The sequence below is a fragment of the Heptranchias perlo genome, chromosome 17 (genome assembly GCF_035084215.1).
Source record: "Heptranchias perlo isolate sHepPer1 chromosome 17, sHepPer1.hap1, whole genome shotgun sequence".
Lineage (NCBI taxonomy): Eukaryota > Metazoa > Chordata > Chondrichthyes > Hexanchiformes > Hexanchidae > Heptranchias > Heptranchias perlo.
Window position 1 is genome coordinate 6,954,196 of NC_090341.1, and position 14,322 is coordinate 6,968,517.

The window sequence follows — 14,322 nt, forward strand, 5'->3', positions numbered from 1 at the left end:
ACTAATCACACAAAGTCAAGATCTACCCTTCTGGCTCATAACCACGTCCTGGGACTTACTTAGTGTTCGGTCAAGTTGAGAAATTCAACATTGAATGTAGAGCATTCTAGGATTCTCTTCCTACTGCTCTCCCCATCTGTAAAATGCCCAAAGCCTACTCATTTCACCATGGCTTTGACCAGCTCCCATCTCCTACTCCCAGCTTGCTGTCCACCCCTCCCTCCTTCATAAAGTACCGCGGGATATTTTGATGGGCAAGGTTGACTACGCAAGAGTGACTGCATAAATGGAAGCTGTTGTAAGCAGTCCTGTGCTGCAAATCACTGTAAATACTCTAATACAAGGATAGATCTTTAATACTTACAGTGTCGCCTCGCTCCCCCTTTTCCCCTCTTTCGCCCTGTAGGAAGGAAATACAATTGACTGTAGCAAAGAGCAAGGACAACTGAAAAAAAACGAACTGCCGTCAGACATGACACATTTTATCAACTCGCTTTCCCAGTCCCTCCCTCCAAGGCCTTTCTATCTCTGTGCGACATCTTTGTTAAGAACATAAATACATTGTTAATTGTATGCATATGATTTATATCAATTAATGCTAATTGTATTCAGGTGGTGCGTATCAATTGGGGACTCGCTTGTATCCATTTATATGAGAGCTTATCTAGGGTGTGGAGTGGGTAATGTTGATCTCTCTGAACACACGACAACGCAAAATCGTCGAGCAGAAATTGATAGCCAAGTTCCGCACCCATGAGGACGGCCTCAACCGGGATCTTGGGTTCATGTCACGCTACACGTTACCCCACCAGCGAACAAATGTTATCTGTTTTTAATATAATGGGTCATTTGCTGGCTCTCTCTGCCTTCCGGATGTTTCTGCCTCTCTCTGTGTTTTTTTTCTCTGTTTTTTTTCCCTGTTTGTTTTTTTGTTGAATGTGTATTCGGGGGTTCTGCAGGTGACACCTCTCTGTCTGAACACGGTGATTGCCTTGGCAACGGGCAGTTGCAGGGGCAGTCTGTAAACACCATGTATTGTTCTATATGTATAAATGCGTAGGCTTCAAGGAGCTCTTGAAACATTTGCCTGAGGAAGGAGAAAATCTCCGAAAGCTTGTGAATTTAAAATAAAATTGCTGGACTATAACTTGGTGTTGTAAAATTGTTTACAATTCTCTGAATAAAGGCTTGGAAGCAACTGAAGACCAGGCTCTAGTATTCTAAACTTCACTGCCTGGCTATCCAATTTATTACATGGTAGCAGAGAATGGTCACCTAAAGGCGGGGGTTGGAAACTATGATTTTTTTTTTGGACATACAAAAAAAAACTTGAAAGCCCAGTGGCCATTGTGGAAAATGGCAGAAAACAAGTTTAAATCATTGTGGTACGATTTCTCTCCAACGTTCTCGGAGTTTGAACCGTACGACCAGTGGAAGAATGAGGTTGCTATGTGGACATGGGTTACTACTCTGCCAAAGAGAAAACAAGGCATGGCCTTGGCACTGTCGCTTCTCAAACAAAGTAAAATCATAAGTAAGGTATTTTCCGAGATGGATGCAGATCTTTTGGATAATGATGAAGGCTTTACCTTTCTAATAGAATTCCTGGATCAAAACTACAAGAAAAATGACCTGTTAGGTGCTTATGAGGCCTGGTCAGCATGTAATAGATTTCAGAAAATGGACACCCGTTCAATGGAAGAGCATATCATGGACTTTAACAAATTGTACAAAAGGTTGGCAAAGTTCCAATTGGGAATCCCTGGATCGGTACTAGCGTTTAAATTATTAGATTGTGCTAAGGTGTCTCATACGGACAGGCAACTGGTCCTAATTGGTGTCCAGTTCTCGGAAAAGGAGACTCTGATGGATCAAATGTCTGCTGCCTTAAATAAAATTCCTGGGGAAACAGTCATTCCCCTCAGCCTTCACGGAATTAATGAGGCCTTCCGCTGTGACACAAAGAACAGAAGATTCGATGGTTACCAGGTTTCGAAATGTTCCAGATACTAAACGCAGGCGCCAGACCAGGTTTCAAAATTTTCAAGAGACTGGACGCAGGCATTAGAGACAGCCAGATTGATGATGGAAGCAGGTACAGCAAATTCAGTTATATCAACAGAAGACAAAATTGGGACAGTAATAACGAGCGAATGAATTCCAGGAACGTCCAAGAAAAAAATCATAGATGCTTTAGATGTGACTCTAAGTATCATTATAAGGCGAATTACCCAGGGCGAAGATGCAGGGTCATTGAAAAGACGCATGAAGAAAGTAGTTCTGAGGAAGAGGGTGAAGATAATGATGAATATGAAGAGATTACACTGGTCACAAGGAGTTTTAATCCTGTGATGGATGTATTAGTCGCGGATTCCTTTAATTGCGCAGTGTTAGATGGTGAACGTACTTCAACTGTATGCGGGGTAGATTGGTTAAAATGTTATCTTGATTCTCTAAGTAGTGAGGATTGTCGCAAGGTTAAGGAATATAGAAGTTCTACATGTTTTAGATTTGGAGATGACAACACCTTGAGGTCACTCAAGAGAGTGGTAATTCCATGTAAGATAGCTGGAGTAAATCAGTTTCTAAGTATGGATGTAGTCTCTAGTGATGGGTAAACCGTCCATGAAAAAGGCAAAAATGAAACTTGACATGGAACACGAGGCTCAATTTCCTAAACAGGTCAATAATTTGCCCTCAATTCCATGAACTTCAACTTTAGCTAAGTCTCTTATGAGGGACTTTATCGAATGCCTTCTGGAAGTCCATATAAACAACATCCATAGACATTCCCCTGTCCACTACTTTAGTCACCTCCTCAAAAAATTCAATCAGGTTCACTAGGAGAACTCCCCTGCTTTTCTTTGGAATTGTGCCACAGAATCTTTTCCGTTCACCTGAGAGGACAGACCAGGCCTCAGTTTAATGTCTCATCCGAAAGACGGCACCTCCGACAGTACAGCACTCCCTCAATACTGCACTGAAGTGTCAGCCTAGATTATGGGCTTAAGTCCTGGATAGAGAATGGGGAGAGAGAAAAGGGGAGAAAGAAGGAGACACAGAGAAAAAAAAAATAAAGGGAGAGAAAAAAAGGAAGAGAGAGGGGAGGCAGAAGAGAGAAGTGGGGCGAGTGTGAGAAAGGGGGAAGAGAGAGAAAGGAGAGAGAGAGAGAAAGGGGAGAGAGCGAGATGAATTGATTGTATAAGCTCCATGTTGGCTTTACACTAACCTTATCTCCAGGGCGTCCAGCTTCTCCTGTTTCTCCAATGCGACCTGGTAGTCCTGGGATTCCTGGCTTTCCTGGTTCACCAGATTGACCTGGAGGGCCTTCAGGGCCACGTTCTGATACTGCACGGCCTGGTGGCCCCTCAACCCCTGGAAAACCTTGGCTTCCTTTGTCCCCTTTATGTCCTCTTTCTCCAGGAATCCCAATGAATCCCTGTAAAATGACAGAAAGGAATTGAAACTTATCAAAGAAAGCTTCTGACCAGTCCACGGCAGGACTATCAGTATTTCTCACCTCACGTCCACAGATCTGGAAGAATTACATAGAATGTACGGCACAGAAACAGGCCATTTGGCCCAACTGGTCCATGCCGGTGTTTATGCTCCACTCGAGCCTCCTCCCACCCCTTCTTTATCTCACCCTATCAGCATATCTTTCTATTCCTTTCTTCCTCATGTGTTTATCCAGCTTCCCCTTAAATGCATCTATGCTATTCGCCTCAACTACTCCTTGTGGTAGCGAGTTCCACATTCTCACCACTCTCTAGGTAAAGAAGTTTCTCCTGAATTCCTTATTGAATTTATTAGTGACTATCTTATATTGATGGCCCCGAGTTCTGGTTTCCCCGAGTTCTACGTCTACCCTTTCATAATCTTAAAGACCTCTATTAGGTCACCCCTCAGTCTTCTCTTTTCTAAAAAGAACGTCTCACTTACAAGTAAAACAATATTAGTCTTAACTTTATTTCACATTGAGTTTAAAAGGGAAGGAGAGACTAGAGGAGGATATTTTGTTCAAAGTATTTCCTTTTTTTGTCAACAGAAATTAACAGGAATTTGTCCTGGCAATTTTTTGAACAGGTCAGTTATCTTGCTAACATGGAGAGGCTCGGGCGAGGCCTTCCTTTCTGCTAGGCTGTTGGAGTGACGTCATAGAATGGTTACAGCACTGAAGGAGGCCATTCGGCCCATCGAGCCCGTGCCGGCTCTTTGTAAGAGCAATCCAGTTAGTCCCATTCCCCTGCTCTTCTCCCTTTTCCCCTTAAATGCATCTATGCTTGTCGCCTCAACTACTCCTTGTGGTAGCGAGTTCCACATTCTAACCACTCTCTGGGTAAAGAAGTTTCTCCTGAATTCCCTATTGGATTTATTAGTGACTTCAAGTATTTATCCATTTCCTTTTTGAAAGCCACGATTGAATCTGCTTCCACCACCCTTTCAGGCAGCGCATTCCAGATCATGTCGGTGACAGGGAGTGTCTCAGAGTAACTGCATTGCAAATGTCAGGCCGAAGGGGGGACTGGGGAGTCGAAGGAGAGAGTGGGGCAGAGTGCAATGGAGTCACTCTGGGGCACACTCCCAGCCGGCAAGATGCTTTCTCAGGCGGCTGACTTCTGGCTACTTTGAAGTCATGCTCCCTCCTTTAGCTATTCCAGGACACATCCCATAGCTGAAGCTGCTGGGGTGGCCAGTCAGAGAGGTAGAGACGATGCAAGCATCCCTACCTTGGCGAGATAATTAACCTTTCTTTCTAAAGAAAAACTTGTCAAAATATGTCCTGTAGGACCAAATATTGGGAGGGGGCAGGAAGTACTCTCAACACTGACTTTCCTTTACCTCCAACTTCCTTTGTCTATAAAAACGTCTGTAAAAAAAGTAATATTTATATATTAACACTTTTGAAGCTCTAGAAGGGCAATTGTTTATGGTAGATATGAGATGTGCCACTTTTATTAATCATTCCTCCTCTATGAAGTCAGTCATTCATATTTAAAGGGACATCACCATCACGAAAACGATTTTTGGCAATTTTTACCTCCCCTGCCTCTTTATTTGGAACAAGTATACATAAATTGCATTAAAATGAAGACACAAATGCTAATGATAAATTCAGGTGTACTGAATAATATTGACAGCTGTATCCTCCGAAGCACGCGACTGCCTGTATATGCACAGTTATAAATGCCCCTACGTCATGTACCACATGCAGGGCTCGAACACTGGATCCGCTTGTGCCTGCCTTGTCCACAGATACGCAACCGGTAAAATCTCACCTTACCTCATTCCCCGGTTGCCCTTTCTCACCGCGGTCTCCTTTGTCCCCTCTCTGCCCCTTCTCCCCTGGCAGTCTCTGACTTTCGCGATCGAACTGATCGTACTTCTCCAGGATTTCCTGAAGAACAGAAATCTGAAGAATTTAAAACAAAAACTAAAATTATTGATGTGTCCATGATTACATAAAATTTTCCTTTATCATCTACACACACACGGTAGAAATTCAATTATCCATCGTTTTGATTGACCAACAGAATTTTCACAGCACAATGCGTCGCATATAGTTTTGGTGTCCATACTTAAGAAAAGACATACTTGCTCTCGAGGCAGTACAAAGAAGATTCACTCGGTTAATCCCGGGGATGAGGGGGCGGACATATGAGGAGAGGTTAAGTAGATTGGGACTCTACTCATTGGAGTTCAGAAGAATGAGAGGCGATCTTATTGAAACATATAAGATTGTGAAGGGGCTTGATCGGGTGGATGCGGTAAGGATGTTCCCAAGGATGGGTGAAACTAGAACTAGGGGGCATAATCTTAGAATAAGGAGCTGCTCTTTCAAAACTGAGATGAGGAGAAACTTCTTCACTCAGAGGGTAGTAGGTCTGTGGAATTTGCTGCCCCAGGAAGCTGTGGAAGCTACATCATTAAATAAATTTAAAACAGAAATAGACAGTTTCCTAGAAGTAAAGGGAATTAGGGGTTACGGGGAGCGGGCAGGAAATTGGACATGAATTTAGATTTGAGGTTAGGATCAGATCAGCCATGATCTTATTGAATGGCGGAGCAGGCTCGAGGGGCCGATTGGCCTACTCCTGCTCCTATTTCTTATGTTCTTATGTTCTTAAAACGACATGATGCTTCTTCTGTTATTTGTAAATGCCTTCGTTCCCATGCTGAGGATATTCCTGTATCGCAAGTGTAAAGTTTTGGAGACTTTTGGCTGCCAATTCCCATTACTCACCACAAGGGTCATCTCCATGTTATAATATCTATTAGATATTAAATTCGCCGTGTGCGTCACAACATTGCATTTCTAATTGAATTGAAAGCTTTTATATCAGGCTCCATCTACGGGGAGACGTTTTGTAAATGAGTTTACATTTAACTGCAGTACCAGTTACATATGAAGGTGGCACTGTGTTAACAAGTGCAGCTAGTCATATTAAAAAAAAATCCCAAATAGTCACAAACACGCAGACTTCACTATTAAACGGAACAGAACGCAATAATGACGTGAAATATTGTTTAATCCACCATATCTCACAGGATGGTGAAATATCTCACATGGAACTGATTCCCAGGGGAAGCAGCTGATTCAGGGGTTCCAATGGCACCTTTAAAGAAGATCTGGATTGATAGGTGTTGAGAAGGGGGTTTGAGGGTTGGAGAGACATTAATAGCACTGACTGATTTATTTCCAAGGAATGATGAGGAAGGAACTTAGGTGTTCCATAAAGTAGGGGATCGACAGGTGGCGTGGGAGATAGTCCATAATAGAACAATCCTATATGGATTCTGGATGGAGCCGGCTTAATGGGTCAAGCTAGCTTTTTTTGCTGCAGACTTTCTGTTATTTTTATGCGTCTAATATACTATCCATAACATTGGAAGTCTTGTGTATAGTGCGCGCTTCCTGTAAACATCACACTTACTTCCTGTCATACTGCAGACGTCACACATAATGTATCCTTTGACTTACAGTGGGCAACATTATGGGAGATCTTTGGCTGCATTCTCCTCAAGTGTGTAATGGTTTGAAAGGAAGTTCAGATTGTGTCGGGGTGCTAGCCTCTCTGACTAGGCCAGTGCTAGGGTTGTAGATGCTCAGCATGTTAGAGATCCCTGTGTATACCCCCATGGGCATGTGGAGCCTCTCTAGGGAAGCCCCTGCTGGGATCCATCTTCACAGTCAATTATAGTTGTTAGATGCATCGTAATTAATCCTTGGTTCATCGCCCCCTTCCCCTCCCCCCCCCGCAGCCCTCGTCACTGGTACAAAAACAGTATTTTCCTTCATCATTCAAGCAATGAAGAGGAAGGAACAAAGGAAGAGGAAGGAACAAAGGAAGAGGAAGGAACAAAGGAAGAGGAAGGAACAAAGGAAGAGGAAGGAATGAAGGAAGAGGAAGGAATGAAGGAAGAGGAAGCAATGAAGGAAGAGGAAGCAATGAAGGAAGAGTGATGCAGGAAAAAGAAAAGGAAAGCAGGTGAGAGAAGAGGGAAACACAGTTAAAGAGAGAGGCGAGTGCTGAATGTGGGGAGGAGTTCTCTCTCCCCCTTAAATCAGAAGGTTAATTCATTGCAGTTTACCTTAACACCGAATTTTGATAGAGCTTCTATAACATTCTGCAAAGAGAAATGAAATGTGTTAATTCTCCTAAAACAGGCAACTTGACAAAGAGGTGATACTGCTTAAATGTGAAAATATCTAGTGACCTCTCCACAGGAGCAGGGTGCAGGAGAAGAGAGACAGGCAGGTCAGATTTTACAAACTGATGCTCCATGTCTTCCTTAAAGTGGTTCTGTTTGCATCACCACCCTTGGCTCCTGACCTTTTATAAAATAAAATTCGGAAGTGCTCAGAGTCATTTTTTTTTGCAAAAATCTCCGATGTACTGTCCTCCATACTGGTAGTGCCTTATATAGAATGTTTTGGGATTGGGATTAAGGGGAAACTAGATAAACACATAAGGGAGAAAGGAATAGAAGGACATGCTGAGAGGGTGAGATGAAGTAGGGAGGGAGGGAGGCTCGTGTGGAGCATAAACACTGGCATTGACCTGTTGGGCCGAATGGCCTGTTTCTGTGCTTTACATTCTATGTAATTCCATGTTTAGCTGGTACTGGTAATCTGCAACAATTGACGTTACCTCCATACCAGTTATACAGGATGCAACATGGATAATCTGCAATAGGTTCACCCTTCCGAACTTCCAGTTTCTGTGAAGTTTCTCAATTAATGTCCCACAATTAGTTGGCATTTGACAAGGGGTAACACATCACCTCATTGTGGCGACAATATTTGAACTAAATATTTATTGTGCGTTGGCTGAAATATTGCTTCCGTCAATCTACAACAACAACTTGCATTTATATAGAGTCTTTAACGTAATAAAACGTCCCAAGGCGCTTCACAGGGGCAATTATCAAACAAAATTTGACACCCGAGCCACATAAGGAGGTATTAGAACAGGTGACTAAAAGCTTAGTCAAAGAGGTAGGTTTTAAGGAGCATCTTAAAGGAGGAGAGAGAGGCGGAGAGGTTTAGGGAGGGAATTTCAGAGCTTAGGGTCTAGGCAGGTGAAGGCACGGCCGCCAATGGTGGAGCAATTAAAATTGGGGATGCGCAAGAGGCCAGAATTGGAGGAGCGCAAAGATCTTGGAGTGTTATAGGGTTGGAGGAGATTACAGAGATGGGGAGGGACAAGGCCATAGAGGGATTTGAAAACAAGGATGAGAATTTTAAATTTGAGGCGTTGCCTAGGCTGGGGATAGAATAAATTCTTTTTATGAACGACCCTAGTGCATTTTAAAAATATACTTTTGGAGGCAGTTTAAGTGATTGTACTTTGTATAACCCATGTACTGTGTTGTGTGATTACGGTAATTTTTATATAGTAATGTTCACCACTCCCCCACACACCAATCCCCAGCAGAATGGTCTCTGCCAGTGTTACTAGGAGATGAATGAGAGTGGCGGGTATGTGTGTGCGTGTTAGTGTGTATGTGCATTTGTGAGCACACGTGTGTAGGAAGGGTGACCACACGCCTCCTCTTTATTGCTTGTGCTTCACTTTCTTTTTGCTTGCTTTCTCATCCTTTCTGCTTCTCTGGTTTCTCCTCGTTGCCGGTTTCCTTGATGTCTTTGTTTCCCTTTTTGCTACTTAAACTTCTCTCTCCATAGTGGCCCTGTATCATTTCGCTGCCTGGCCATTCTCTTCGCCCCATTTCCCTTTGCTTTTGCCCTTTTCCCCACCCCTCCCACTTCATTCGCACTCCCCAAGCTCTTGGTGCACTGGCACTGAGATGGAGGGGGTCATTTCGCGAGGCACACCCGGTGGCAGCAGCGATCGCGGGTCGGGGTATTGAGGCCACAGCATTAGGGCCCTAGCTCTGCTCAGGGCTGACGAGGCTCCAGGCCAGTGGTGGAGGCGTAATTCCTTTCCTCTGTGGGTCTGCTCCGTAACAACTTTTAGAAACAGGAAAAGGGCCAACAAGCCTGTCCTTTATTGACGGATTATCATTCCCACCTTCCCAGGAGATCACATGGCTTTCGAGTGGGGTGGGGAGTGTACATATTGAGATGCACAAGGCATCGCAGTTGTGTGGGACAGGCTGGACGGACCAGAGAGTCTTTTCCTGTCCGTCATTGTTTGTATGTTCGTAGTCAGATTCTTAACTAATGTACATGTTGCAGGTCGGCCCACAAAGTGCTTACTCCCATCAGGGGGCCATCTAGTGTTCAGTTAAAAATATACAAGTGTCATACACATCACCGACCTTCACTAATTTGAAGACGTCCAATAAGGAAAGAAAGAAGGAAAGACTTGGATTTATATTGTGTCTTTCACAACCTCAGGACGTCCCAAAGCTCTTTACAGCCTATACTTTACTTTTGAAGTGTAGTCACTGTTGTAATGTGGGAAACGGGGCAGCGAATTTGCACACAGCAAGGTCCCACAAACAACATGAGGTCATTTGGTGGGTTGGCCATTTCGGGCCTGCAACACTAAATTAAGGTCGGAACAAACTTGAAGCGTTCTGTACTTACAGCAGATGTCCCTGGCGTCCCGGGCTTCCCATCAAAGCCATCGTGTCCCTGTCACAAATCAAAGAATGGGGAAATAGTCTTCATAATGTCTTTGCAAAGATTAAAATAAATACATAGCTGTATTCTAGCTTTTAAAAAAGAATCTTTGCCAGGTTTTCCATTGCCCCAGTGGTCTTTATCTTAATACAGCGACAATACGTGACTGCATGGAGCAGAATAAACGAGGGCTGGTGATGTGTTGGAGTCAGCTTTCCTTCTGGGGGGAGGACCCCTGATACCCTCCCAGGCAGGGCCGCCTGCCTTGCACTTTTGGGCATTGCTGCAATGGCGGGGGGGGGTAGGTATCCCAGGTGCGTCCCTATTGGTCTGGGCACCAACCAATGGTAGTCAAATGAAGGGACCACCTCCATGACCCCGCGAACTTTAACGGGTTGCACGCATTTCAGAGCTTACGTTCAGGCGCTAGGACCCCGTGAAAATAATGTATAATTGAAGAATAATTGCAATAAAGAGTATCATTCATTCGTGTTATAGCACACGGAGCCCTCTCTTAGGCCTGTGTGGACTTTAATGCTAAGACAGACAGCCATACAACAAGGGGGAGCTAAAAGGGGGGGGAAAAACCTCCAAATACTAGAAATTTGGAAGTAACAGAGGGTTCATCAAAATCTGAGAAGGAGTGAGGAATGTTTCAGGTGTAAAAAAAACACTTGCATTTATATAGCGCCTTTCATGACCTCAGGACACCTCAAAGCGCTTTACAGCCAATGAAGTGACTCTACTCATTGGAGTTCAGAAGAATGAGAGGCGATCTTATTGAAACATATAAGATTGTGAAGGGGCTTGATCGGTGGATGCGGTAAGGATGTTCCCAAAGATGGGTGAAACTAGAACTAGGGGGCATAATCTTAGAATAAGGGGCTGCTCTTTCAAAACTGAGATGAGGAGAAACTTCTTCACTCAGAGGGTGGTAGGTCTGTGGAATTTGCTGCCCCAGGAAGCTGTGGAAGCTACATCATTAGATAAATTTAAAACAGAAATAGACAGTTTCCTAGAAGTAAAGGGAATTAGGGGTTATGGGGAGCGGGCAGGAAATTGGACATGAAGCTGAGTTCGGATCGGTCAATGCCCTGTGGGTGGCGGAGAGGGCCCAGGGGCTATGTGACCGGGTCCTGCTCCGACTTCTTGTGTTCTTTAGATTTGTGGTTGGGATCAGATCAGCCATGATCTTATTGAATGGCGGAGCAGGCTCGAGGGGCCGATTGGCCTACTCCTGCTCCAATTTCTTATGTTCTTATGTTCTTATGAAGTACTTTTGAAGTTTAGTCACTGTTGTAATGGCAGCCAATTTGTGCACAGCAAGCTCCCACAAACAGCAATGAGATAATGACCAGATAATCTGCTTTGATGATGTTGGTTGAGGGATAAATATTGGCCAGGACACTGGGAGAACTCCCTTGCTGTTCTTCAAAATAGCCATGGGATCTTTTACGTCCACCTGAGAGGGCAGATGGGGCCTCGGTTTAACGTCTCATCCGAAAGACGGCATCTCCGACCGCGCAGCACTCCCCACAGTACTGCACTGAAGTGTCAGCCTAGGTTATGTGTTCCGTCTCTGTAATGGGATTTAAACCGATAACCTTCTGACTGGGAGGCGAAAGATGAACCACTGAGCTACAGCCAACACCAATCATTGGAACTGCTGAAACTCTGATCAGTCTACATCGTAAACATTAAGCCGTCTTCTGACTTTACAGATGCTGATGGGCCCACTGTGTATTTCCAGCATTTAATACATACACGTACACACCGCTAGAGAGTTTGAGATACTCACTTTGTGACCTTTGGAGCCCGTGTCTCCTTTCTCTCCCTGCAAATACAAGGCAACATGAGACACGTACTTGAGTGATGCAACCAAATGAATGTCGCTCACAAGATCGGTGTGGGTGAAGGTGGCCCTTTGACCTCATTCCCCCACAATACCTACCCTGCCATCTTCAACAAGCCTCTGTTTATTATATAAGGACGTCACCACATCTCTCAGGATGCCCCAAAGGCCTTCACATTCAACAAGTGCTGTCACTGTGGTTATGTAGGCAAATACAGCAGCTCTTCCACACGCAACAATGAGATGACTGGCCAGTTAATGTGTTTTCCTGATGGTGCGGGTCGAGGGATGAACATGGGCCAGGACACCGGAAGAACTCGCTGCTCTTCTTCACATAGTGCCCTGAGGTCTTTAACATCCACCAGAACCACTGATGAATTTAAGGGGAAGCTAGATAAGTACATGAGGGGGAAAGGAATAGGAGGATATGCCGATAGGGTGAGATGAAGTCGGAGCTTGCGTGGAGCAGAAACACCAGCAAAGACCTGTTGGGCTGAATGGCCTGTGTCTCTGTGTAAATTCTACCACAACAGGCAGAGAGCACCTCAGGTTGTCCTACTGCACTGAAATATCAGCCTCAATTATGTGCTGAGGACCTGGACCGGGGCTCGAACCCCAACCTTCTGATTCAGAGGCGAGAGTGCTACCAACTGAGCCACAGCTTACACTACGTCCAAATCAGTTTAGTATCCTCACCTCAAACAGGTTCTCTGCTCATCACTTGACACAGGACATGTGCCAAATGCAAAGAGATTTGATTATCTTCAAATAGTGATCAATTCTGACGTCGGGTAAAGCAGTCACCCACAACACTCACTCGGAACGTTGATCTAAGAATTCACATTCTCCATGAGTCTGCGTAAAGATTGTGCCACAACCTGTGCAGCTGTTTCTTGTGCCCATCACGAAGAAGGATGCCAGTGCTGGGGAATGGAACACTTCACATTTCAGGCATCCAGTATCAGCATGGAAGCACTGAGGCTGGGACAATTGCAGCTTTCAAGACTGAGATCGATAGATTTCTGTTAGGTAAGGGTACCAAGGGAGATGGAGCTACGACAGGTAAATGGAGTTGAGGTACAGATCACCCAGGATCTAATTATATGGCGGAGCAGGTTTGAGGGGCTGAATGGCCTACTACTGTTCCTCTGTTCCCATGTCAGATCTATCACAACCAGATACAAGGTAAAGCTCCCTCTACTCTGCCCCAATCTCAGAAGACCACCCATTACTGCACAGTCCGACACCTTTTACCATCTCCCACACCAGCCAACCTGTGGTCTCTCTGAGTCAGACTGCCAATCAGTGCTGAATTAGGGATGGTTTTGTAAGCTCGTGACCACAAGGAGCTGTATTGAGACTTCCCAAACTTATTTAACATGGTTTCCTTACTGCCTTCAGGCAGAGGAGACTTTCATTGAATATTCTTTTCTGTTTTTTTTTTGTAACCAACACATGTCTCCTGGTGGCCTACAGAATGAAACTGCAAAAGGCCCGGGCACATGTTCCCTGCCCACCACCTCAGGGGGAGGGCGTGGGGGAGAGCTGCGCATTGTACACCGAGAAAAACAATACATCAAAATGGAGAAAGGTACCTTTTAAAAAGCTATAGCCCTGAAGTGAATGTTGCTGATATTAGCAGACAATCATCTAACGTGTTCTTATGGCCTTCCTCTGTTTAGCAAGTGTGTTGGTCTATTGAAAATAAACGGGTTAATACCTTTCTTAAAATAGTTGATGGAAAAATGTCATAAGAACATGTTCAAAATCTGTCTGCTAAATCAGCAACAGTAACTTCTTAGACGATAGGGCTTGACGTATCAGCCATGAGAAGAGAGATTATAAAGAACTTACACGTGGGCCTGTTGCTCCTGGGATACCTGGTATTCCCTGTAGAAGATAAGCAAAGTCATGAATTTTAAAGGAACCAGACTTAAATCTCAACTACATTCTAAAATTCCCTCAATATTATAAGGACCTGGTAAAGGTCCAATATCAGCTCCTTGAGAAAGAAGCTAAGGTTTTGGGATCACCAAACCAACTTTCTTCCCATTACTGTTTTACTTGAACAGACCTCAGTTTGACATCTTATCCAAAGAACAATGCACCTCCGACAGTACAGCACTCCCTCAGTACCAGATTATGCACCCACTCAAATCCTGATGTGAGGAGTAAACCCACTGCCTTCTGACCCAGGACAGAGATCAGAGCCTGCCACTGAAGATGCCACTTTTACAAACGAAACACACGGCCCAGCCTTCCCTAGTTACAATATCCCGTCCAAATCTCCTGATTTATCTGAGAGAAGCCTCGCCCCCCAAGCCCCTTCCTGCGACCCCGCTCCACTTTCTGGCGTTGGAGCTAATTCCACGTGCAACAT

General features: G+C 44.5%; 1 protein-coding gene across 1 annotated transcript in view; it reads right to left on the bottom strand.

The window, feature by feature from the left end:
- Positions 1-14,322, bottom strand: part of LOC137334354 (collagen alpha-1(VII) chain-like) — a 299,572-nt gene that overhangs the window by 87,425 nt on the left and 197,825 nt on the right. Inside the window, exons 73-79 of the mRNA XM_067999062.1 lie at positions 13,797-13,832; positions 11,889-11,924; positions 10,055-10,102; positions 7,594-7,629; positions 5,285-5,413; positions 3,230-3,439; positions 365-400 (exon numbers count right to left, since the gene is read on the bottom strand). Coding sequence (XP_067855163.1) covers positions 365-400; positions 3,230-3,439; positions 5,285-5,413; positions 7,594-7,629; positions 10,055-10,102; positions 11,889-11,924; positions 13,797-13,832 — 531 coding nt within the window. The remainder of the gene's footprint in view (positions 1-364; positions 401-3,229; positions 3,440-5,284; positions 5,414-7,593; positions 7,630-10,054; positions 10,103-11,888; positions 11,925-13,796; positions 13,833-14,322) is intronic.